The sequence below is a fragment of the Canis aureus genome, chromosome 17, assembly GCF_053574225.1.
Source record: "Canis aureus isolate CA01 chromosome 17, VMU_Caureus_v.1.0, whole genome shotgun sequence".
Lineage (NCBI taxonomy): Eukaryota > Metazoa > Chordata > Mammalia > Carnivora > Canidae > Canis > Canis aureus.
In genome coordinates, this window is record NC_135627.1 from 10,878,174 (window position 1) to 10,905,189 (window position 27,016).

Consider the following 27,016-nt stretch of genomic DNA (forward strand, 5'->3'; position numbering starts at 1 on the left):
GCTGTCACTGGGTCCCCAGGGTTCACAGCTCTGTGACATTTGTTTTGGGAGGTCGAGTCCTTGTATGAGATCTTTCTGACCATTGACGATTGATTCATTTGTTTCAACCTCCTGGCAATAGAGGCTTCATATTAGGAGTTTTGAGAAATCGAGACTAGAGCCTTTTGCTTTGTTCCAAATTCAATTACACCTGGGGCCAGTTAAATTCGGAACAGTGGGAAATGAGCACAGGAGTCAGGGGTCAGAGCAGAGCAACCTTACTGGTAGGCAAGCTGGCTGTAGCACCACTTGGGACTGAGCTTGTGGCCTACATGAGGCCCCCTCCTTTTCACCCCATATGGTGAATTTACTGTCCAGCCACCCCCCAGGGCTTCCAGGCAGGACACCTGGAGGAGAGAAACGAGACAGTGCAGCTGGGGACCTATCAAGAGAAAATCAGAATGTGTGCCTTCCCATTTCATAGCCTGCATAAACAACAGGTGGAGGGGCGGGTACACCTGTCTGTATCCCCTCACTCTGGCAGGGCTTCTTTTACTTGAGCACCAAGCCCGGCTGGGATCATCACAGAACAAAGGCCATTTCCTTTTGGGGGAAGTGAGGTTGGGAGCAGGGTCACCATGATATACTGTGCAGTTTATGCAGGACATACAGACGCCAGCCAAGCACACAGTGCCCTGGACCCATCCAAAGAAGGGCACCTATTCTCAGTTATATCGGGACACTGGATGGGCTACTGCTGGCCTTGGTTGGTAAGGCCATCTACAGGAATGAAGAGTTGATGGCATCAGTGTTCCCAAGACAGGAGATTAGGAACCAGGCCCTGGGAACTAGTTTCTCCGAAATAGTAACCATAACAGGAATGAATTATTTCCATACATTCTCTCCTCTAAGCCTATGACAACCTCCCAGAGTATGTAGTGGTACCCTGTTGGGCCTATGAGAAACTGATCCTCAAGGTCTCAGAGATGACAAGTACAAGTCTGCTTGCCTCCAGAGCCTGAGTTCTTAACCCCTGGGCGACGCTCCGAGAACTTTGCATAGGTTCCTAACACACTATGGCTTTTATCGCATTGACTGATCTACAGTATTCTTTCAACCATCCCAGTGTATACATTAATCATCATACCTTAAGTAAAAAGGGCATTTGTGAGTATTTACAGGGACAGCAGAGTAGTGAGAACCTCAGAGACTTGGGAGGAAGCTGCCATGAGGTGGCAGGAGCCCAGCAGAAAAGAATAAGCTGGAGGGTGAGGAATGGGGCAGACTCTAGGTTTGCTGATGTCCTTGCAGTAGAAGAGGGGGAGATCATTCCAAGATTGCCTCAGCTGTCCTGGGAGTGCTCCGGGAGTCCGGGCCTGGCCCACCAGGGCACTGCAGATCTTCAGGTCTATAGTCTGCCTTTCATATGTTTCGGCTGGTGCCTGACTACCAGAATGATTCACCTGTATTACAAGTCATCTGAAATGAAAAGTGGGGCAGGACAGTGACTTCAGGAGCGCAGATTATCTCTTGCTTCGGTATTCTTCCTGTATGGGTATTGGAACCTCACAACAGCCTTTTGTGAGATAATAATAATACTCAGATATTTGGGCCTAAAGCAGGTAACATCAAGACCAGCTCTGTGACCATGCATCAGCTCACAGCTCTATTGTGCACTTAAAACTGATGTATTTTAGGGCACCTGCATGGCTCAAACCATTAAGCATTCAACTTGTGATCTCAGTTTAGGTCTTGATCTCAGGGTCATGAATTCAAGCCCCTCATTGGAGCTCAATGGCCAGCATGGAGCCCTACTTAAAAACAAAAACAAACAAACAAAAAACATGTATTTTCTTCCACATTAATTTTCCAAATCCAAGAACACTTTCCCTCCATGTTAAGTCGTGGTATCTTTCTAACTACATAGTCTTTGTGATTTTTTTTTTCACATTTTTCTCTGTTTTGCTTTTTTTTTTTTTAGTAGCGATTTCTTTAGCTGAAATGCAGACACAGTAGTAGGGGCCTGCATGGTGACCTATATTGTATATGCAGCTGTAATTTGGATATCACCAATGGTATAATCCTTTCAGTGGAAAAGAAAAAGGCAGCAGATAGTAAATGGACTATTTCCCTCCAGCATTTGCTGAGAGTGTGAGTTACATTAGGTGGAGAAGCTTTGAGGGACCTGCAGTGAGAGATGCAGAGCGTTTCCTCTCTGGAATTGTAAATCTAGACCTCTTTCCAACACCCGGAAAGGGACAATGTTACCCAAGAATAACGTGTCCCATTGACTGTTGGATCTTTCTCCACATTTACTCAGATAAAAGCCTGTAGAAAAGATGCCTGTGACCTCAGATGGCCTATTTGGCTGATTTCTTATTGATTTTGTTATCCGGGGTATTCCCTTGGAGGCCTGGAAACAAATACATCTAAACTGCCTTCCCAATCAACGACTCTGGGATTCTCTTCCATCTTAGCATTAAAGGACTGGGGGCCAGGTCCCTTTACGACACCAGACAATAAACCAAAACACTAAAGGGGATTTTAAGAAATAGTTCTTTCGCCTGTGCTTTTACCCTTCTTATAGAAAGTGTTTGTAATAATAGTTACCTCCCCTGAGCATTCATTAAAGCCAGACTAAAGTTCTAAGCACTTTAGGTGGGTATCTTGTTTAATGGCAACCACATAAGGTAGAAGAATTATCCCCATTGTAGAGGCCAGGAGACTGAGGCCAGAGAGGTTAAGTAACTTGTCCAGAGTAACATAGGACTGGAACCTGAACAGTTTGAGCCAAACATGATTCTGGTAAACCCAGAGAAAGCACCTCTTGAGGGTGTAGTGAGGATAGGGACAGATAAAATGTGATTTGCAGGATAGTTTGATATTTGGGCAAATTCCAGAGCAGGAAGCTCTCAGGCGGATCTCACCACTGGAAAGTCCTTATGCTTTGCTGAGTGGCTCAGGAAGTGGACTTTGAAAGGGCAGGTGACACACATGAGGCCACAGAACTAATAAATGGCAAGGCGGAGAGACAAACTCTTCTGGCTTTAACATTTTGCCTGTTAGAAAAAGTTAAAAAATAAGAGTGTATTTTTAACTTGACTCTTTCACCAACAGTGAAGGTCATATCCTTACTTGGAATAGCTTCCCCTCTTCTCTGTTAGGATTCAGTTCAGCCCTTTCTGGACTAAGGTAAACCAGTCCCTATGGCGTTCTCTCCTTCCTCTGTCTGTGTGTGAACCTCTCACCTGGCCATCGATCGTGTGCTGTGCCTCATCATCTGTGTTAAAACTCTTCTCTCTCCCAGATCCTCATCTAACTGGAGTGCGTGTCTGAGTTGTAGAGAGACTGTCAGCTCTTTCAGAATCAGGACCATGTTTTGTACCCTAATATGTAGACCTACACCACATGCTAAGACCCAACAAGGAATATTTATTGATTACTCTTGATTGAATGAAGCAACATGTGACTTTTTTTTTTTTTAACTTTGGTGTAAACTAGTTCAAAGATTATAAAAACAATTTGTCTTAAGGGATTGATATATATACCAGATTCTCTGAAATTAATGTTTCTCAGGATAATCCTGTATCAGAAACCCAAAGGCTTCGGTTTGCTAGGTTGCCGTTATGCCCAGGGAGAATTTACATGTGTTCTGGGTGACTCTTCTGCCCACGGAAAACCACGACTTGAAGTTTGTAATGACCACATCCACGAACGTGCAGCATAGATGGCTGCTAGGTACACGTGTCCGCTGCAGAAACATTCCTAACAGCGTGTTGATGACTGTGTCGTGTCACTTTTCCCGTAGATTTCTAACCAGCATAATGCTGGAGCGAGAGGCCGGCAGGCTGCAGTTTTCAAAATGACCGAGTTGGACGCCGATTTGGATCACATCATTCCAGCTTCTGTCCTGCCCCCTTTCTGGGCTAAGTTAGTGGTGGGATTTGTTTCCCTCGTGTGTTTCGCCCGTAGCTACGATGGAGATTTTGTCTTTGATGACTCGGAAGCTATTATTAACAATAAGGTTCGTATCGTAACTCCTTTTTGGTAAACTTGTGTTAACCATTTGCCTGTTTCTCGTTAATAATCACAGTTTGTGTTGAATAATTCTGTGTTAAGCTTTGGTTAAGCATTCTAGATTTCCTACCTCTTTTAGGTCGCATCTCCTCAACTTGGGACCCCTTTAATTTATTGTTGGAAGCAGGCCCCCTGCCTGGCCTCAAGCTTTACCCTCACCATGTATACCCTTTTCGAGGCTCCAGTCTACTCACGTGTCAGAGAGACTATTTCTCTCAGATTACGAGGCAAGGAAGGGTATTGCAAGGCATTGCAGACTAAGTATCTTAGGTTTTAGGACAAATTTCCAGAATCGTAGGCCACAGCTGTCCTCCCCCTCCCCACCCCTGCCCTGCCCCAATATGCATTTGCTGCAGCAATGGACCAGTCTAATGACCTACCAAGAGGTGCGTCCTCAGCAGCAGGCAGTGAGTTGGCTGTGCTTCTTTGTCCTTTGCTTGATAACATCAGGACAGCTTGCTGGTAGCTGCTGGAGAGTGAGGACTGTGTTGTCCTGGAAGCTGCAGTTCCTGCTCATTTCTTGTGTGTAGACTCAGATTTGCTGAGTTTGCAAAATCCCAGCCAGTTTTGCTCACCAGTGGGTGCTATATTGGTGCAGGATAAATGATACTGCTTTTCACTAGCTGGAGATAGAGAAGAATAATTAGGTTTGGAGGAAGGGAAGAACAAAATTTAAATGAGCTAAAAAAAAAAAAATCGAAACAAGAAACTGGGAAGTAAGGAGAGCCAGAGGAGAGGAGGAGAAAGAATGCAGAAATGGCATAGATTAGAATTTTTATGATGACCCAGTTACTCAGCAGATAGAGTCTGTGTGTGCCTTAACCCAATGAAGAGAACCTGAAGGTATATATTAATCTCTCTCTAGTAGATGCAACTGTAGCAACTCTGCAACACTGTGGTTGAATGCCCTTAGCATTTCAAAATTATGGATTTTTCTCAAATAAGAAGAAAGTCATTTTCATATTGAAAATGTTGAGAAAACGTCTCTGCGACCAACATGTGTTCTGTGGGTGAGGGTGGGGGGAAGTAGGGGTGACTTGTGCAGGTGTTTTATTTGTAACATATTGTCTGTACCTGATTGTCTCTATTTTGATGACATAGACCACAGCCTCCATGATGTTTGTTTTTAATCTGGGTTCTTCATGTGTAATATTTCTCAGATTCGCCAGGCAGTGGCTGCAGTGTTTTGTTTCTTTTTTCAGCCCGCTTAAAATCAAAAGTAGTAAGTTTGTAGCTCCCAGCAACTGTGTCACATCCTGGCTTGTGGCTGTAGAGTTGGCTTTTGAAACAAAGACAGAAGCAGATGACTTAATTTTAAAGCCCATTCTTCATTTCGTTGAGGGTTTCTTAACTCTTCCACTTTTCCAAAGTGGAAGATAGATACAGTATTAACTTAGGATGTATGTTGAAGACCTTTGATGAACAAGGCAGGGGAAGGTGCGCGCTCTGTTGTATGTGAGATGCCCTGGTATGCGGTTATAATTCTTCCTTCTGTGTGGAGTAAGGCAGATGAAGCCATTTTGTGGCTCTGCTGCACATTGTCTTGGCAGTGTTTTCTAGAGCATCACACTGTGCCCCTTTGTTAACTTCTTAGCCTTCCTTTTTTCCTTTCCTGTTTAATGAAAGGCTCTGCTCTGTTCGTTGGCACTGTGCCCACCATAATGTGAAACAGGCTGTTCCTGGGTTTTATTGGTGTTAAAGACTGTTTTCCAGATGCTTCCTTGTAGGGTTGAGTTGCCTTTTTTCATTGAGATGGTGATTTTCTTTGAGACAGTGGAGTTAGCAGGAATTTCAGACACACGTCTTTTCCATAAATCATTAGGAGGAAAATTGACCTTTCTTCCTATAGTGCGCCCTGCTGTGTGTAGGCTACACCTAATCAAATATTTAGAGCTTCGTTGGTGTTCATTTTCTACTCAAATGGAGGGAAAGAGCCTACGCCCAGCTCCTGCACAAGTGAACAGGTACTTCTGGGAGAATGCAAAAGAAGATGAACTTCCAGTTTTATAACCGAGCAAGCCAAATTAGTGGGTAGTTTCCAAGATTTTCCTGAAATGTCAAACTGACTCGTAGAAGAGGGGACAGTATGCTCCAGGGTGGTGAAACCGGTATGCAACAGAAGTGAAATTCACCATCAAAGTGGGTATGGGGTGGTCAGCTTTGCCTCTGTCACCCATCCCCAACCTTGCCCTTTGAACCCATGAGCACTGAAGTCATAAATACTTACTGAACTCCACCATGTGCCATAGACACTGGGTGCTCTCCTGGGCCAGCCATGATCTGACATTCCTGCTTGAGGCTTTCCCCGCCTTGGCTGGTCAAAGCTGCAGAGACTGCCTGGGTTGGGTGCAGACTTGGGCGCAGGCTCTCCTCTCAGGTGCACCCACCTGTTGGAGTCAGGAGCTAGCCACACAAAGAGGACAGGGCCTGGAAGTGGCTGGGCAGCCTCAGCAAGGTGTCTGGCAGTGTGATTTGTGGGTGTGCATCTGGCCACAGAGCCCCAAATCTGGGAGCCCACCTGGGAATGGAGAGCCTTGCCATCTTCCCTAATGCATTTCTTTTGTGCTTGTTAATCAGAGTTGATTTTAGTTCCTGCACTGAAGACTCTTGATTGATACACTGTATGTGCTTAGCATGTCATAATTGCTAGTCCCTGAAATATTCCTGTTTAGTTATGCTTCAAAGAGAGAATTGATATTCACTTGTCACTTACTCTGTAGTGCCTTATCTGCCTCTCTTCTTGTTAAGATACAGTTTAAGCCATCTAGTGTTACGTTTATTTTTTAAGATTTTATTTACATATTTATTTTAAAGAGTAAGTGCACATTACTGAGGGAGGAACAGAGGGAGAGAGACAAGCAGACTCTGTGCTGAGCACAGAGGCCGACACAGGGCTTGATCTGACAACCCTGAGATCATGACCTGAGCGAAAATGAAGAATCAGACACTTAGCCAACTGAACCACCCAGGTGCCCCTGGTATTATGATTAAATGTGTTTTTAAAGGTGCATTTTTGGGGCACCTGGGTGGCTCAGTGGTTGAGCATCTGCCTTTGGCTCAGGTCGTGATCCGGGGGTCTTGAGATCGAGTCCCACATTGGGCTCTCCATGGGGAGCCTGCTTCTCTCTCTGCCTGTGTCTCTGTCTCTCTCTGTGTGTCTTGCATGAGTAAATAAATAAAACCTTTTAAAAATACAAAAAGTAAATTAAAAGATACATTTTTAAGCATCTGTAGTATAGGACCAAATTAAATGACCTTAATAGAAAGATAAGTATAGTTTTTTTAATATTTAGTAATTTTTTTTATCTTTAAAAATTATGTAGAAGTTGGTTTTTTCTTCAATTTTCTGTTTAGCTCATGATATAAAATAAACATATGCTTCTCCATCCATGTTTTAACCTAGATATTGTAGGGAAATTAACTTATGTATTGAATATGAAAGAGCTATATGATCCATTAGTTCATTCAACATGGATTAAGCACCTTCTGTATACTGTATACTCCGCAGCCACAGATGTGACCTGGGTCTCCTTGACCCTCAGTCCTGTGGGGCAGACAAATGGTAGTTAGAGATGATAAACCACCAGTGTGCCAGCTGCTGTGAGGCTGGGTGCGAGATGCCCTGTGACCCATGGAAGGGGAATTGCATCAGCTGAGGAAGGTCACAGCTCACTGGTTGGGATATGAATGATGGGATGCGCTGGGCTGTGAAGAGCTGAGGGATAACTGGTGGACACCTATGTGTGCAAAGCCTTTGGGGTAGTTGGCAGCAGGTGCTGAGTGGGTAGGACAAAGGTCAGGGTCTGAGTGAGAGGAGTGTTGCAGGTAGAGCTCGGCAGGAGCCAGAGCACCCTGTGGCCTGTGACGTCCACATCAGGATGTAGGCTTTGTCCTGGGGGAGGAATGGAGCTATTGCAGTGTTTTAAGCAGGGTAGGGTGGGTGCCCAAATCTGTATTTTGGAGAGGTCAACCTGGAGAACGTGTCACAGGGCATAGTGGACCTGCTGGGAGGCCTGGCTGTATCCTAGATGAGAGATGATGGTGGCCTGGCCCAGGACTGGTTGGAGAGGTGGAGCCTAGGGCAATGAGCAGCTCCAAGGAAGAGCTCAGGGTGAGGGCTTAGACACGAGATGAGGGTGAAGTCCTGACTCCTTTGTCCAGAATGCCCTCTGCTGTGTTCCTGCAGGACCTCCGAGCAGACACCCCCCTTGGGGACCTCTGGCATCATGACTTCTGGGGCAGTAGGCTAAGCAGCAACACCAGCCACAAGTCCTATCGCCCTCTGACTGTCCTGACTTTTAGGTAAGGTATGATAGCGTGGGCTGCATGCGATGCTGTACCAGGTTCTGTGTGATAAGGCTCCCAGTGTGGGGTAGTCAAGCCAGTGGATCCTAGGGAAGAATAAACCACTTATTCATATGGGTCTCCAAAAAGTATGTGCCAATTCCAACTGCTAGGAATAGGTCACAGGAAGATGGAGAGAATGTGCATGAGGAAACACGACTCCAGGGCTGGCTCTGCCAGTACAGATACTAGAAGTGGAAGGATACAGAGAAGATGAGCATTGGCCCCTTGCAAGGATGACACACAAGTTAGTGAAATGTTCCGTATTTTGCACATTTCTTGGAGGTTGCACCTTTGTTGGTGTTAACCAGAGAAACAATGTGAGTCAAGGCAACATGAGGCATCTAATGAAATTGTGAGGTTTTTTCCATTACAGAAATAATGTAAAAATCTTCCTAGTGTTACCAAGCCAATAGGCAAAAAAATAAATAAATAAATAAATAAAGCTAAAAACACCTCTCACTCACCTCCCCATTTGCATTAAGTAGATTTATTCACCTCACCAAAATTCCCATTCATAGCTATATCTCAGGTGCATTAAACACTTGTGTACAATCTCTCAGAAGCACAGAAATGATGAATTAGAACTGGTGGTAATTGAGAAGCAGTCAGAAATAAGAATCCATGACAGTGAGAATGTTTGTTGGATGGAAGGCTGATGGATGAACTATCAAGGAATGCTTCCTGTCTTTTGGATAAGCAAGTCACATGACTGTCTTAAATTTGGGTCCCTGTGGGGTAGCCAGGAGGAATGTGGGCTATGTTATATCATCTTGGCATGCAGTCTTGCCTTTTTAGCACTTAAAAATTGGTCCAGCTCTCCTCTTGCTTTTCCTCTCCACATATTATCTGCCTCACTCCTCTGACATGCTCTTCTCTTCCATTTTTGCCATCTGCACTTAATTATGCTCTTACCCTTTCTTCAACCTTCCAAGCTTGATAGACATTATTCATCTTGATGTCACTTTCACCAGAACTTTCTCTTCCCCCTTTCATGCTATTACTCACCAACCTTTTCCTCCAGGTGGTTTGCATTTTACTGTGCATGCTTCTGTGCATCTGGTATGAACAAACACCTTTCACTTACAGGATTAACTACTATTTATCTGGAGGCTTCCACCCCATGAGTTTCCACGTGATCAACATCCTACTTCACGGTGGCATCTCTGTCCTCATGGTGGATGTCTTCTCTGTGCTGTTTGGTGGCCTGCAGTACACCAGTAAAGGGCGGAGGTTGAACCTGGCCCCCAGATCGTCCCTGCTGGCCGCTCTGCTATTCGCCGTGCATCCGGTACACACCGAGTGTGTAAGTAGCATCTGTCCGCGGCATCCGTGCTTGTGTGAGGACAAGGAGCCTTTGATCTGTCGGCTCATTCCCTAAAACAGGCTCCCCTTGAAGAGCCTTATTGCAGTACCAAGTGTACGGTGCTACCCCCTGCCAGACACCTGAGCCACTTATTTGTAAATCCCACAGGTCTCTCTTAGGAAAAATGCAGAGTCCCAAGATGGGCGAAGACCTTATAATACTGATACGATGTGATATCTGGTCATGCAGACATCATGTTTCCCTTGCGTGACCACACCATAAAGGGTAAATCGTGAATATCGCCAGCTTTGGAAGTCTAAAGGCCAGAAGCTAGGTAGGAGCTTATCTTCAGCAAAGGGTCCAATGCAATTTTTTTTTTACCTCCACTGAGAGCAGTCTGGGGGCAGAACTTAAGTTCTGGTGTCTGAGGCCCATGCTGCGGAGATGCCGGCACTGGGAAGGTGTGGTTTCCACACCATGCTAGGGACTGGTCTGGAGCTCTCCCACCTTCTCTTCTTCTCTGCTGCCTGGATGGTTCTCCTTCCCTTGAAAGACTCCACCCAGGTGGCCCAGCTGACGTGGCAGCTCCTGACAGGGCCCTCACCTGCTGTCCTGCGGGCCACACCTTTTTTCCATTGAGTTGCCACTGAATGTATTTGGTACAAACTGTGTTGGGATTTAACCATATGTGTGGGGATTTCAAGAACCACCCTATTCCCCTGCCACCATGGAACCCTTTAAAAATGAAAGTCTACATATTTGCTGAGGTAAAAGATGTGATTTTAGCCATTTGTTCTGTGAGCTTGAAGCACCTGGTATAAAATATTACATGTTTCTTATTACTTCTCCACAACAGATTTTTTTGCATTTCATGTGTGTTTAAATCCCCACATTTAACCAAATGTATTGAGCATCTTGAAGTGAGTTTCACTATATTGAACCGAATTCTTGCCTTTAGAATCTGCTTTTGTTGGACTCTATTCTCGGTATTAAGAGGATTGTAGAGTTGTTATCACAACCTTCTCTTAGTATCTTATCACTATAAAGCTTTTTTAAAAAAAATTCTCATAATGTTTTACTTTAGCAAATTCAGAGGACTGACAATCTGGAAACTGTTACAAAAGATTTGTTATAGACTATTTATATATAACTGTGACCAAATTAGAATTTGCTTCCATGTGAGTTCTCATTATGGCTTAAATGTTCATTGGGACCCAGAAATAGTGTATGCGTTAATCAGAAATAGGGGAATTTCTGGCAAAAGTAATGATTTACAGTTTAATTTAGTGTGATCTTAAAGCAAAATGGAATATTTGAATTATTAGCCAAAGAAATTTTCCTAAAATTCTGAATTTAAATGTTGAGAAGTTAGTTTATAGAAAAGTTTCAAGTGCTAGCAAGTATAGCTAGATACACACACACACACACACACACACACACACACACACACCCATGCCCCAGTAGATGCCATTTGGGATCATATTAATCCTAAAATTCTACATTTGAAGTATTTATTTTTTTTAATTTTTTATTTATTTATGATAGTCACAGAGAGAGAGAGAGGCGCAGAGACACAGGCAGAGGGAAAAGCAGGCTCCATGCACCGGGAGCCCGATGTGGGATTTGATCCCGGGTCTCCAGGATCGTGCCCTGGGCCAAAGGCAGGCGCCAAACCGCTGCGCCACCCAGGGATCCCCATTTGAAGTATTTAAAAAGAAGTCAAGGAAGGTCTAGCTATAGGAGAAAAGAAATATTTGAGAAAAATCTCTTCATCTCCCTCAACCTCTATTCCGTCAAAGTCATTCAAACTCAAATTGCAAGAAAAAATTATGGGTCATTGAAAATCAGCATTCTTTTTCTGAGATTTTATTTATTTGAAAGAAAGAGAGAGAGAGAGAGCACCAGCAGTGGGGAGAGGGCAAGAGAGAGCAGACTCCCCACTGAGTGGGGAGCCAACACAGGATCCAGGATCCTGACCTGAGCCAAAGTCAGACGCTTAACTGACCGAGCCACCCAAGTACCCCAAAATTAGCATTCTTAAATAATTTGTATGTTCATCTTTCATTGTTCTGGCAAATAGGGAGTATTCAGTTTCCTCCTATCTACACCCCCTCGTTATACCCCACTCTGCATTTAACCCAGCTTTAAAAATAAGCCAGAAGCAGGACCCAAGGAGTTAGGAGGAAGGAGAGCCCTTTGAAGCCCCCAGTACAGTGCTGGGGAAGCAGCCCTAGGCTATGGACTCCAGATGAAGACCTGTGTGACAGCCCTTGGCACAGTGCCCCCAAACTGACCAGCGAGCTAGGATGAGGTCTGGGGGTTGGGGAGTTATTGTGCTTCTGATTACATTTGTGAAGAGAAAGCACTGGCAATGTGGGTCCCTCCAGGTTTTAGTAATATAAATTTCTTTGTATTAGCATTTATGTGTTTGTGTCTTTATACTTTCTTGATATTAGCATTGAGGATGTTTTTGTCTGCTGCAAATAAGAATCTGAATTTCCCAGTCTTACAGGGTGACTAGCTATCCACTTTGCCCATTATTAAGGGGGTTCTGGGACGTGGGACTTTCTATTTTAAAACTGGGACAGTCCCAGGCAAACCCCAGGGTGAGTTCATCACCCTACAGTTTTCCCACCTCCCAGGCCCTGATTGGTAATGAATAATTTTTTTTAAAGATTATCTATCTATCTATCTATCTATCTATTTATGATAGACATAGAGAGAGAGAGAGAGAGAGGCAGAGACACAGGAGGAGGGAGAAGCAGGCTCCATGCCGGGAGCCCGATGTGGGACTTGATCCTGGGACTCCAGGATCGTGCCCTGGGCCAAAGGCAGGCGCTAAACCGCTGAGCCACCCAGGGATCCCCGGTAATGAATAATTTTAATGAGTGTTATTTGCTCTTCAACTGACAGGAATGTCTCTCGTTTTCAAGGATACCACTCCAAATCACTCTGGGGTGTTTGTAGGCCTATAAGGCCAGTCATTATGGGAGGGAGTTGAGCTAAGGGAGATGGTTGTCGAACCCTCATCTGTGGCTGTCAGGATGGAGGCCCCAGCAAACACCAGTGCCACCACAGGGTTTCCTTTTCCTCAGAGTATTGGTAAGGATATCAAGTATTGCCTGGATTTGGTATCAAAAAGGGAAACTTCGGGTTCTGTAGGAATTCTGTCTATACAAACCCCAAACCCAAAGTTCAATACTCAGGCATTAGGGGGAAGCATTCCCCCCTTCCCTTCCTCTAGTTCCTTCTTACAAACCCATGCACATTGTTCCCAGTGGGGAAACAACATGACCCGCTCTGTGGATTTGAGGGAATTGCAAACCCTGATATGAGTGTTTTGGGTTATCTCTGTAGGAGTGGAAACATTTCCCTCTCTTCCCTCCTAGGTTTCACGTCTGGCCTAATGATTACATTGGCCTAAGACAGATTAACGAGAGAAAAACAAATTTGATTCCTGGAACCCCATAAAATGTACTGGAGCCCTGTAAAAATAGGAGATTCAAAGAAGTGACCAAAGCAGGAAAGTTTTCCAAACTTGTGAAGAAGCATTGGCAGGACAATGGGGTTTGGGCTTGGGGTCGTGAATTAGTGAAGTAACAGGCTTGTTTATTTAGCCTTCTGGGGATGAGGGTGCCTTCTACCCTCCTGACAGAGGGAGGGTGCTTTTAATAGGAGAGATTTATTTCCTGCTTTCAGGGGGACAAAAGATGGTTAGATCATCCTTCTTGTCCTGACTGTTTCTCAAGTACCTTTAATTCAGAATACTCAGTATGCCAAAGTGGCATATCTGAGGATAGCAGAGCCTGCTCCCTTTCCTTTGTATGAAAAAAAAAAATAGAGGGACGCCTGAGTGGCTCAGCGGTTGAGTGCCTGCCTTCGGCTCGGGGCGTGATCCTGGGATCTGGGATCCGGTCCGCATCGGGCTCCCTGCGTGGAGCCTGCTTCTCCCTCTGCCTGTGTCTCTGCCTCTCTATCTCTCTGTGTCTCTCACGAATAAATAAATAAAATCTTTTAAAAAAAATAGCCTGCAAAGGCTATTATAAAGACCTTTGCCTGAAAATATATATAATGCAGATATTAGGAAAGAAAAATAAAACCTCTCCACACTCTTGCTCATGTCCCCAAACAATTGGACACAGTACTTCCTTAGATAGCCCTTAAAAACTTTTTTCTGTGAAATCTGTCTTTAATCACGATGTCAAAAGTTCTTTGTAAGGACTAAAAACTCTTTGTACTTCAAAACGCCTGCTGTACTTTTTAAAATTTGTTTTTCTTTATGTCAGATAATATCACGTACATTGCTTAAAGACTTGGGAGTATTTTCACCAGTGAGCCAAAGAATGTTTGTTTTAAAAATAAGCTTATCACGGGAGCGCCTACGTGGCTTGGCTGAGCATCTGATTCCTGGTTTCAGCTCAGGTCGTGATCTCAGGGCCATGAGATTGAGCCCCGCATAGGGCTCTGCACTCAGCTCGGAGTCTGCTTGGGATTCTCTCTCTTCCTTCTTAGGAGGTTTTTTTTCCCTGTGGGTGGCATTCACAAGTTGGGTTCATCAGCTCTTCCAGTCTTAATGATCGTGTGACAACCTTGCACTGCCACGTGCGCTGCCATCAGGAGTTAATGATCAGAATGGATAATCACCTCCGATGTTTTATATCTAGCCATGGTAGCAGGAAACTGTTGTCAAAAAGCAAAAGTCATTGCTTGTCCACACAGTTGGGAATCATACATAAGTAGAGTAATTTTCATGTTCATTGTGTATTCTCTTTACCTCCATTTATAGCTTACTTAGTCTTTATTCTGTCCCACATATCATGGAACTGTTGGAGAGGCCTGAGGGAAGGGTACCATGATATGTGTGCCATTGGAGAGATACCTAGAGAATCCCAGTAAGGCTTTGGTATGTGTCATATCCGAGTGCTGGTTAGCAAAGCATGCCGCATAAACCAGACCCACACTCCTGGGTGGAATTCTGTGTCTTTCTCTGCCAGGAGATTTTGGAGAACAATTACTGGATGTGATGTGAGAAAGCAAGGGAGGAAAGGGCATTTGTGGAGAAAGAAATGGTAGACATTTTATTCTGTTTTCATCTTCCTTCTCAATCACTTTTAGCATTCTGATTTCCAGGTCAACCCACTGAATTGATTTTGATCTTGAAGGGAGGAGGAGTGGCAGGGGCAACTTTGAATGATTGTTCCCATACCTTTTTCTATTTACCTGATGACTTTTCACATTTATTTCCCACCTTTCCTCCATGTTTCCAATCAAATTTTCTTTACTAAATGTTACGCCCTTTGAGCTGATGGTTTTTTCCATTGACAATCCACATTGTGGACATCAGTGGGATGGGTGTCTGGGCTCCAGGGTGCAGTGTGCAGGGATGGGGCTCTCACAGCTCATGCAGGACTGTGTCCTGCTCCCAAAACAGCCATCAGTACGATCCTTGCAGCCTGGCTCTCATGGAAGCAACTAACTCAAATCTTAGACCAAAGAGGGAAAAGAAAAACCAATTGTAAGATAAGACCACAGGGCTGTTGCACAGTTATTTTAACAGATGGCAAAATCTTGTAAGGTTTTTGCCTTGCCTTTCTAAGAATTTTTTTATGTTTCCTAAGTTTAGGATTTTTTAAATGTTTTTTTACATAAATCTTTTTTTTTCTTCTCCTTCTTTTAAGGTTGCTGGTGTTGTCGGCCGTGCAGACCTCCTGGGTGCCCTGTTCTTTCTGTTATCTTTCCTTGGCTACTGTAAAGCATTTAGAGAAAGTAAGGATGATGTTTGCCTTCTTAATTTTAAGCTGGGAAATTATCCATTTATTTAATTTTATCACTTTGCGAGAATGTGGACCAAAAGATCTCTCTTTAGATACATGTTTACTCTGTTGCTTTTTTAATAATACAAAGTTCATACATTAGCATTCACAGGGGAGCCTTCTATTGGGTGCTCTTTACTAAAGCAGTTGTGATGGGTGTTTATCATTTTATTTGCAGCAAAATTGTAGGGGAAAAACACTTTTGTTTATTCTTTATTAAAATTTCTCAGTGAGAAAAATAGAAAAAATCTAAAATGAATAGCTATGGATGTGGACCTGGATTATGAAATTCTTGGTTTTGTCATTGGAAGAATATTAATACTTACAAAGAAAAGCATTGTTTCTGGAGTTGAAATGGCTCACTGAGTGTGTGTGTCGGGGAGGAGGCATGGAGGAATGGTTTGCAGCAGCAGAGCAGGTGCATTAACTGAGATGCAACAGAGTCCCTGTATGGCTCAATGATCCCCAAGTCAAGTCCTACCTTCCCAATTGCTTTATTGTAGACATTGGATGGGATGAATTCAGCTTATGTACCTGTCATGCCTGTTAGCTCCAGCGATGCATATACATTCAGTTTCTGTATCTGAAGAAGTGAGAAGTGTATGGACTGTAAAACTCTCCTTGTATATCATAATCAATGATTTATATTTGGGGGGAGGGGAAAAGAGGGAAGGTGAGTGGGATGATTTCCTCTGGAATGTTGGAGTAGAGCAATTTAAGCAGGAGCATGTGTATCTTGGCATGTTGAGGCTTTTTCCATAGAGTTTCTCAAAGCTCAGGTGTGGTCCAGAGCTGCCAGGGCTTTCATATTATGGTCATGTACTGATTCTTGTACTTTGGTTTCTCCTGTGAATTAATCTCTTACTAATAGTGAAGAGCAGACTGCTCATTGAGAATTTTGTGTGCTGGGGCTGGTGAAATGGAAATTTCAGGGTTAGTAAACAAAGGGACCCAAGGACAAAGCCAGCCCACTACCCCATAAACTTTCTCATGTGGCCCATAAACTAAGAATGATTTTTTTCCAAATACATGTTGAGCCACTACTATCTAATTTAATGACCACTGTGGCAAATTTTAATAATGATTTTTACATATTTTTGTTACCATTACAAAAATGATTCCATTTTTTTTCCATAATTAAATTTCCACAACACCTCACAACTATTACAAAAGAAAACTTAAAAAAAAATCATGTTTTACAGATCTTAAACTCATCTTTAGCATTTAGCTCAAAGGTCTCACCGTCCTCAAAAAATAGTTCGCCTGGGGTACCTGGGTGGCTCAGTGTTGAGTGTCTGCCTTCAGCTCAGGTGGTGATCCCAGGGTTCTGGGATCAAGTCCTGCATCAGGCTCCCGAAAGGGAGCCTGCTTCTCCCTCTACCTATGCCTCTGCCTCTCTCATGAATAAATAAATAAAATCTTTAAAAAGAAAAAATAGTTCTCCTGCTAACCTCCTGCTAATCAGCTTAAAGTTCTATCTCAGTAGTGAGAAGATGGTCTTCACTAGCCCATGGTAATTCTTTTCTCATTTTTCCTAACCAGTTAGGGCTAAACAGCAGGGTAAGGCTCAGATTGGCAGGTGAGGGAGGAGGGACACAAGGACAAGTTTTCCCCAGAACAAGATGGCTTCTGAAGCTGATGGGAGAACAGAACTGTTGGAGAGGCCTGAGGGAAGGGTCCAGGCCCTGTATTCAGTCAGAGTCTCTGCTGGAAGAGCAGGAGGAGGAATGCTTGTCATGCTCATGGTGTTTATGCATCTTTTTATGAACTTTCTTCATTTTCTTCCACATCTTCTTGTCCATCACCATTCCTCGTGCTACCATGCCCTGTGCCCAGGGATTCACGGGAGGCGTGCCAGGAGCCAGGTGGTGGGTGAAGACTGAGAGTTTGGCATCCTGGATACCCTGGTTGTGGTACAAGATGAGGGAGTGCATCTGGGGAGAAAGCTAGATTCCCCTGGGGAGCTGCCAGGGGAGTTGGAGAGAGTCCTGGAGGATAGGCAAGATTGACAGGCAGTGGATGGGCAGGATGGGCATCTCTGGGGATTTGGCCCTGGCTGCCCGGCATTAGGATTCCACACGTTCCAGAGCTCCCTCCAGCCTTTATGCCACCGCCTGGGCTTGACTCATCCTCAGCGCTCTGATTTTGACATGTTTAAGTGGTTAGGAAATAAGGAACAATAATAACATTTCATGACATATAAGAAGTTACATGAAATCCAGATTTCAGTGTCCATATATAAAGTTTTATTAAAACAGGCACACCCATTTATTTTCATTTTGTCTGTGGCCACTTTTGCCCTTCGATGGCAGAGTTTCACGGTGTTGGTACAGGCCATCTGGCCTGAAAGCCTAAGACACTTAACTGTCTAGTTCTTTGCAAAGTTTGCCAGGCTCCAAGACAGATGATTCCCAGTGTAGCTGTCACCATCTGAGTGGTTCCAAAATTGTTTTAGTAATGATTAATAGGGGTTTCCAGCAGAAGGTTTTTACTTTGGAACGTAGATGACTTTGCTGTTAATATAATAGCTGCCATTTTTTGACTGTCTACTGGCACATGTGTATTTGTGTGTGTGTATATATATATATATCTGTATATTTTTTTTCTTCTTTTAACTATGTAACAATCTTTAAAATAGGTAGAATTACTTTCCCATTTCTCCAGATGTAGGACTTAAAGTTTAAGTAACTTTTTCAGGGTCACACACTATTTATGGCAAAACTGGGTTCACACTGGAGTCTAACTTATTGTAGTCTAACTCACTTCAAAGCCAACACCAACTGCCTTGTGCTCTTCTGCTTCCTTATATTTATTGGATCAATAAGGCAAAGCTTATCAAAACCATCATTAAAAATAACTGGGGGAAGGGGGTGGGACCATCATTAAAAATAACTGGGGGAAGGGGGTGGACCTGGGTGGCTCAGTGGTTGAGTGCCTGCCTTTGGCTCAGGGTGTGATCCTGGTGTCTGGGATCAAGTCCCACATCATTGGGCACCCTGCAGGGAGTCTGCTTCTACCTTTGCGTGTGTCTGTGCCTCTGTGTCTCTTATGAATAAATAAAAAATCTTAAAAAAAAAAAACAAAAAAACAGAGCAGGGTCACCTGGGTGGCTCAGTCGGTTGAGTGTCTGACTCTTGATTTTGGCTCAGATCTTGGAGTTGTGAATTTGAGCCCCATGCCAGGCTCCATGCTCAGCAGGGAGTCTGCTTCAGATTCTCTCTCCTCTCCCTCTGCCCCTCCCCACCCCCCACTTGCACTCTCTCTGTCTCTTTAAATTAGTTAATTAGCCAGGAGACACATTCAATTCTGCTAACAGATTATTAAGATATGAGGCATGATAATGGCATCACAGGTATGTTTTAAAAACAATCCTTTACTTTTAGAGACACATGCTGAAATTCTGACGGATGAAATGGAATAATGTCTGAGATTGGCTTCAAAATAATCTGAGAGGAGGCAGGAAGAATGTAGTCAGATTAGCCAGAAGTTGATAATTATTTAAGCTAAGTTAGAGGATGTAAAAATCACTGTAGCCATATCTATACTTTTGTATGTTTTTTTTGTTTTTTAAAATAGTTTTTTTTTTTAATGCCAGGTGAGTCACCAGATTAAGAATCAACGGATTTTGATGACATGCTCTTTTCATCTTTAAAAGATTGTGTTTATCTCAGACAACTGGACGATATATTCTTTAGGAGTTTTTTTTTTCCTCCCTACATTACATGAAACGAGTGCATAGTTAATGACTTTTCATTATGGAATCAGGAGAGAAATTTTAAAACCAAAATGTAATAATATAATTTAGCAATTAAGCGTGAAAAACAAAATACGAGAAAGGCAACTAGACACATTTGTAAAATATTTGAGACATAAGAATGCAGTTGATATATAAGTAGTAAGCCAGAATTCATTTCTGTAACTCATAACTGTGAACTCATTTCCCAACTTTTAAAAAAGGCACCTTTTCAAAATTAAAACAGTTTAAAGACTTTGCTTCTTCCCCTCTCCCCCACCACCTCGTCTCCAGCCCTTTGGCCGCGTGGGACCATCCCTGAGTCCTGGGGCTCTGCCTCTCCTGAGGTCTCTGTGGGTTTGGAAGACAACCACTTAGAAGGTTGAATAGTCATCTCCCTATGACTCCCAGGTGGTGTCCATCTGCACAGTAAATGTAGGTGAGGCTACTTAACCTTATTATTTGCTCTCAGGATTCTGAAAAGAGTTTCTAATACAGTCTGCCTTCCAAGAAATGCTGTCCTAAGTTGAAAATGGCACAAAGACCAGATTTTCTCGTGATTTTTTTAATGTCCTGTGTACTAGTGAGAGTTCCCTAGCAGACACAAAAAGAATTAGTTCTATTATTTAAATCCCAGTAGACTTTTCCCTCTTATTTTTCTTGTGGTAAAATATACATAACATAAAAGAGACCATTTTTAAATGGTTAAAGCTTATTAAACACACTTATTAAACACAGTTGAGCTTATTAAATACACTCCCATTGTTCTGTAACCATCACCACCGTCCATGTCTAGAACTTGTTCTTCTTGCAAAACTGAAACTCTACACCAATTAAGCAGTAACTCCCCATTCCCCCTTCCCTAACCCCTGGCGACCACCATTCTGCTTCCTGGCCATGAAATTAACTGTTCTGGGGCCTTGTATAAGTAGAATTGTACAATATTTGTCCTTTTCTGTCTGGCTTATTTCACTGAGCATAACATCCTCAAGGTAATTCTATTCTGTGTGTCAGAATTTCTTTCAAAGTTGAATAATTCCATTGAATGTATATACCACATCTTGTTTATCTGTATATCTGTCAGTAGACATTTGGGTTGTTTCTACCATTTGGCTACTATGAATAATGCTGCTCTGCACATTGGTGTACCCAATGGACTGTTTTAAAGAAAGAACAATAGATTTCCTTTTAACCTTATTTTTTCCTACAAAAAGATTTAGGCAGGGTTATAAACTCTTCTAGCACTGCCCCTCCTCCATCCCATCCTTTACAGGCTGAACATGGGGCAGATTGTGTCTTGGAGCATCTGTTCTTTCAAACCTACAGCTCTGCTAAGATGCAGCAGACAGGTGACCCCAGTGACCCTAGGCTGTACAATGCTCACTCAGAGCTTGATTACATACAACAACTCTGTACCCCCCTTGTTACCATTATTTTATCATACCGATATAAGACCACCAGTTTTTTGGTGACTCACCATGTTTCTGATACAGCAGAGAGGTTGGGGACAGCTGAATAGAACAGCTTCAAGTACAGAGAATATTGGTGGTAACTTTTCTTCCTGAGACTGAAAGTTAACTTAACAATGAAGCATGTCCTGCTCTTCCTGGGGTTGAGATCTCCCTACCCATCATGAGCATACGGTTCCTAAGATACACATGGCCCCAGGGGCCTGGTGGGGGAGCAGGGGGGTGTACACCTCATTGATGCCTAGCGTCATAGGGCATTCAGCACCATCGTGTGACTTTTCCATAAGACTGGCTCAGCACGAGAGTGGGAGAGCAGGAGGGGGTCCATTCACTTATTACTCTTACGTATTATAGATGGTGGTAATTCATGTGTCTCCGTTGGCAAATCTGAATTTCCAGTTACAGAGGATAATCATTTACCAGTCATATTTTTCCTAAAGAAAATGAAAACTTAAATCTGTTGGCCTTTCTCAAAGACAGCTGAAGTTTCATGAAGAATCATTTTATTAATTTTAACATAAAGAATCTATTCCTTATTCTGAATGCTTGTCTTTGTCAAAGACATCAGAAGGGGTTTTTGGAGAAAATTCTAAATGTTGATAGATTGAACATGTGGGGGATGCCTGGGTGGCTCAGTGGCTGGCCATCTGCCTTTGGCTTAGGGCGTGATCCTGGAGTCCCGGGATCGAGTCCCACATCGGGCTCCCTGCATGGAGCCTGCTTCTCTCTCTGTCTATGTCTCTGCCTCTCTCTCTGTGTGTGTCTCTTGTGGTTAAATAAAATCTAATACATTTATTAGCCTCTTTTAATGTGGAATATTCTCAGAGAAAGGTACAAAACTAAAGACATCTTACATTCTTCTTTTGGTTTCTTTAGCGTTACCTTTTTTTTTTTTTTTTTTTGAAGGTTATTCGTTTGAGAGAGAGCAAGCGAGCGAGAGCATGAGCAGGGAGGAGGGTCAGAGGGAGAGGGAGAAGCAGACTCCCCACTAAGCAGAGAGCCAGATACAGGGCTCCATCCCAAGACCCTGAGATCATGACCTGAGCCAACGGCAGAGGCCTAACCAACTGAGCCACCCAGGCACCCCTCCTACTGATCTTTTTATTTCACAATGTACATATTCTGATATATGCATCTGTTTTAAATTCATTTGTAAATTACAAAATTATTTCTGAGAAGATAAATTTTTTAATAAAGCCTTCAGAAACTAATACCAAAGGTAAAAGTGCTCCAACGTGTAATGGCTTTTCAACTACTAAGTTGATTCTTGAGAAATTTACAAAGTCTGTTCCAGTCCTAATGGAACTATGTTGATTGTAGTAGCAATATGACCTTTCTTCTTTGGTCCAGTGGCATTCTTTTGACATTTATGTATTTGCTTTAAAATTGGAAAGAGCTGGTTGGGCCTTTAATGTTACATTTGTTAATGTTTTCAAGAAAGTTAACCTGGAAATGTTGAATGTTTGCACGCAGCAGTGGTAAATGTGGCTTCTGCAGAGAGCCTTTTAAGAATATGAATAGATTTTCATGAGGTTGAAGTTACTTAGAATGGAAGACAAATGCATCAATTAGGAAGTCTTTGTAGAAGTGTTGACCTCTTATGTACAGCACCTGCCTCCCACGCCTTCCCAGGGTCTGTTCTGTTCACTTGAACCCTCCTTCAAGAAGAGGAAAGAGTAGATAAAAAGGAAGCCTGTGGCCCTGCTTCCAGACTGGAATGGTCTTTTACAGTCCCTGGCAGCTTATTTAGTCATTAGAAAATGTAAAGCTATGAGCTTGCTTCTCTCCACGCAGCCAGCCTCAGGGTCTTGACCCTGAAAGTTATTATTGGCTGTGGTCTTTTGTGTCCTTTTTGTCCTTTCTTGTATCCACCTGTCCAGGTATGCTTTGAGTTACAGCTCATGATTGTTTGTTCCTTGTGAGTTTAAAGTAGGTGGTTGAAGACACCCATCCCTCAATCTGCACTCTCCATCATTTTGAGTTGGTTTTCACTGCTCTTTTCACTTCCCACTCGTTGTTTCACGTCACAGAGTATGGAGGGCATGATTGAATTCTGCAGGTCTGGAGGCACAGACAACCTGGATACGAAAGAGAATGGCTTCCACTCGGCTGCTGGCTGCTGGCTGCTTGGGGGAAGCCCCGTGTCTGAAACAGATGGCAGATCTCTTATCCCTCTGCACAAGGCTGTGTGCTATGAGCCCCCACCTGCTGTACCTTGGGAGCAAGCAGAGCAGGGCAGGACATGGTGACTGGATGCCCCACCTTGTCCCCCGCTTGCTCTGCTTACGTCAGACAGCTGCCCTCACTGTGCCAGCCACCCCTTCCCTCCCCTCTCCCAAATACCCCTTTGTTTCATTACTTCCCCACCCCCCACCCCAAACCGGTGCCCATGACGTCTGCTAGAGTCTTTCTTAGTCTCTGTGGACGAAAGCACTATGTTTTCAGCCACTTTTCTGTGTTTCAGATTTTTCTGTACTCCTCTTTAACCATACTAAGAATAGAAACTACTTCTTTGTTTATAACTCTCTGGAATAATCTCTACACATCATGTTTAATGTTTAACTTCCTCCCTATGGTGGCTAAGAGTCTTTTTTTTTTTTTTTAAGATTTTATTTATTTATTCTTGAGAGACAGAGACAGAGAGGCAGAGACACAGGCAGAAGGAGAAGCAGGCTCCATGCAGGGAGCGTGATGTGGGACTCGATCCCAGGTCTCTAGAAACACGCCCTGGGCCAAAGGCGGCGATAAACCGCTGAGCCACCCAGGCTGCCCTAAGAGTCTTTTAAAGAGGACCAAGACTTTCAGAAACTAATAATACGGGGCCTGGAGCCTACTTCTCCCTCTGCCTATATCTCTGCCTTTCTCTCTCTCTCTTTCATGAATAAATAAATAAAATCTTTAAAAAAAAAGAGTAATTCTGGTAAGGGCATCCATAATAAGACAATTTTTCTGTTCTAAAATAGAATAGAGGCTTCTCAATTTTGGTCATTTATTCTTTCAGCAATAATTAACCAAACATTAATGGTGTCCGTGGTACTATGTCCTATGCCCTGTTTTGGAGATACAAAAACTAGAAAGATACATCTGTGCCTCAAAGGGTTTACAGTCAAGTGTGTTTTGATTAAAATAAAGCTGTCAGTATTGAGAATGCCCAAGGAGTAGAATATTCTGGTTTTTCATACCTCCTTGTTAATTTTTTCCTGTACGCCCTTGCAATGGGCACTCAATAAGTATTCTCTTCTTATCATGGTGCATTAATGCAGAATTGATAACTATGGCCTTTGTGCTGTTAATTTCTTTGTTTGCCTTGGAATGTGCATTGTTTTTTTTCTTTGAGATATAATTGACATATAAATTTTGTTGATTTTAGATGTACAAAATATTGAGTCAATATTTTTACATATTGTGAAATGATCCCCACCTCGCATCCATCACCATATATAGTTATAGGGGTTTTTTTTCTTGTGATGGGAACTTTTAAGATCTACACTCTCAGCAACTTTCAAGTATGTAACAGTGTTGTTAACTATAAAACTATAGTCACCATGCCATATGTTACATCCTCAGGATTTGTAACTAAAAATTTTTACCTTTTGGCCACCCTTGTCCACTTTGCCCACCTCCACCCTCTTCCAGCAACCACCAATCTAGTCTATGAGTTTGTTTTTTAATTCTACATATAAGTGAGATCATGCAGTATTTTTCTCTGAGTTATTTTACATAGCATAATGCCTTCAGGGGCCAAACGTGTTGTTGCAAATGGAAGGATTTTTTTCTTTTTTATGTTTGAGTAATATTCTATTTTGTTTATACTGTGTATGAATATACATTTGCACAGTATATATTTTATATATATACTACATGTTTTATAGTATATTTATTCTGTATATCTTTTGGATAATACTATACTATAGTATTACATACTGTAGTGTAATATGCTGCACTATAATATGTTACGGTATTATATAGTAATATACCACAGTATATAGTATATGTATACATATACATACATATGTAGTATAGAGTAATATACCATGAAATTACATAGTATTATGGTATATATATAGTACACACAGGGTATTTTATATATAGAGAGAGAGCGTGTGTGTGTGTATAACAATTTTTCTTTATTCCATTCATTCACCAATGGACATTTAGGTGTGTCCATGTCTTGGCTCTTGGAAAAAATGCAGTGAACATGGAAATACAATATCTTTTTGAGATAGTGAGTTCATTCATTGGATAAATACCCAGAATTGGAATTGCTGGATCATATGGTAGTTTTGCTCATGCTGCTAATTTCTTTCATCTCTATTAAATTTCCTTCAGTCCAACAGAGCAGAGCGGCTGTTATTTGTGGACATTCAGGTGTATATTTTTTCATCTGGCCTTTCAGATATGTTAAGAAATAGTCACTCACTTTTTGTTTTCTCCCATCTGGTCAGTATGGATTGTACAAAAAGCCAAGTAGTAAACACGTGTGGTAAACACGTTGTCTTGGCCATGATGATTCCTTGTGCCAGTTGCTCCTGTTATCCACATGTTTATAAGCGCTCCACTGAGAATCAAAGCTCCTTTGTGGTAGACGTTCAGGCCAGTATTTATTGGATAAAAATAAGAATGCTATTTATTGTTTAAACATAAGGTTTAAAGTGACCTGGGCTTTGTTCTTTTTGGATCTGAGCATAAATTCAAAGGTCTAGCATCAGTTACACAGAAACTTGTACTTCAAGAAAGGTTTTTAACAATTTTTATAATGGAATGAAACATTGGGAACTCTGAAATTAGTGGTTTAACTAGTTAAAGAGCTCTTTCAAAGGATACCTTTCTTTTTGATAACCTCATTAGCTTTCTTTATAGATGCAATGTCTGTATTTTAAACCTCAGGACAACTTTTAACTGCCTGAGTTTATTAAAAAGCAATTCTGTGCTAACCTCTAGAATCCCTGCATTTTCAGAAAATGGAAAAAAATCTACTCATGTAACATTTGTCTACTTTTTTTTTTTTTTTTTTGGGTAGTGGTAATGAGGTATGGGGTACTTAAATAGAATATCTCCATGCAAGATATTTTGCAACAGAATCCTCTTTTAAAAAATAAATGTCCTAGGATGCCTAGGTGGCTCAATCAGTTAAGCATCTGCCTTCAGCTCAGGTCCTGGGGTCCTGGGATCAAGTCCCAAGTCAGGCTCCATGCTCAGCTGGGAGTTTGCTTTTCCCTCTCCCTTTGCTCTCCCACTCCTGCTCTCTCTCTCTTTCTCTCTCTCTCAAATAAATAAACAAAAATCCTTATTTAAAAAAACTAAATATCCTTATAAGGGAAACCATACTTTTTCTTCGAAAAAAGAAAAACACAAAGTCAGATAAAGTTGACGGTGTGCTGGTCATTGTTTCCAAATGCCCAAAACAAAAAGAATTCCTCTTGTGATGAGATATCTTGTCAACATTTACATCTCTTTGAAAGCCTGGTGTTTTGGGTTGGAAGCAGATAATTTCTCTGCACAGTAAACATGGTAGAGTAGCCAAAACAATTTCTCTTCTAAACAAATAACTTAAAAAAAAAATAAAAATAAACAAATAACTTATTATACTTGTTTCATAGGAGTTAAGACTAATGAGGAATTTAGTCAGTTCATTTATGGTGAGCAGGAGAGAACTTTCTGTTTTGTTTTGTTTTATTTTGTTTTGTTTTAGGAGAGAAACTTTTAAGAGGAGAATGAATCGGCTACTTCCTAGAACAACCATTTTTTAAAAAATTTTTATTTATTTATTCATGAGAGACCCAGAGAGAGAGGCAGAGACACAGGCAGAGGGAGAAGCAGGCTCTTCACAAGGAGCCCGATTGCAGGACTAGATCCCCAGACTGAGGATCACGCCAAGCCAAAGGCAAACGCTCAACCACTAAGCCACCCAGGCATCCCTAGAACAACCATTTTAAATTTCAAGTGATTACAAAAGACAAGCTCCCAAATATGAGTCATTGCAAGCTCTTAAACTTTGTTTGCTCTATTGCTCTCCTTGCAGGAGTTCAGGCAGCTAAAATAGGATAATTCTTACTCTTGGGGTATCATGTCCTCATATTTGCATTCTGACTTAAGACATCTGTTTTTCTTTGACTTAGAATCATGTGGCTCTAAAAAAAATAGGGCAATTGTGTAACTCACATAGCATGGGACTCTTGTTTTTAGGTTTGGGGTCATTGCCGACTGAATTCTGATGGTGGGATTCATGTGGATTTTCTTTTCTCTGCCTTCATGTTTCTTTGGTTCCTGCATTGCTTGATTTCGCCCAAACGGG

At 42.3% G+C, this 27,016-nt stretch overlaps 1 protein-coding gene and 1 non-coding gene across 8 annotated transcripts in view; both read left to right on the forward strand.

Moving 5' to 3' along the window:
• The window catches only part of TMTC4 (transmembrane O-mannosyltransferase targeting cadherins 4), a 63,588-nt gene that overhangs the window by 1,851 nt on the left and 34,721 nt on the right, over positions 1 to 27,016 (forward strand). For all 7 annotated transcript variants that reach the window (XM_077855062.1, XM_077855059.1, XM_077855061.1 and 4 more), the window contains exons 2-5: positions 3,788 to 4,003; positions 8,243 to 8,358; positions 9,490 to 9,706; positions 15,385 to 15,472. In XM_077855062.1, coding sequence (XP_077711188.1) covers positions 3,788 to 4,003; positions 8,243 to 8,358; positions 9,490 to 9,706; positions 15,385 to 15,472 — 637 coding nt within the window. The remainder of the gene's footprint in view (positions 1 to 3,787; positions 4,004 to 8,242; positions 8,359 to 9,489; positions 9,707 to 15,384; positions 15,473 to 27,016) is intronic.
• On the forward strand, positions 8,567 to 8,671 carry LOC144288204 (U6 spliceosomal RNA). Its single transcript, XR_013356175.1, has one exon. It is a non-coding gene; the product is annotated as a U6 spliceosomal RNA (small nuclear RNA).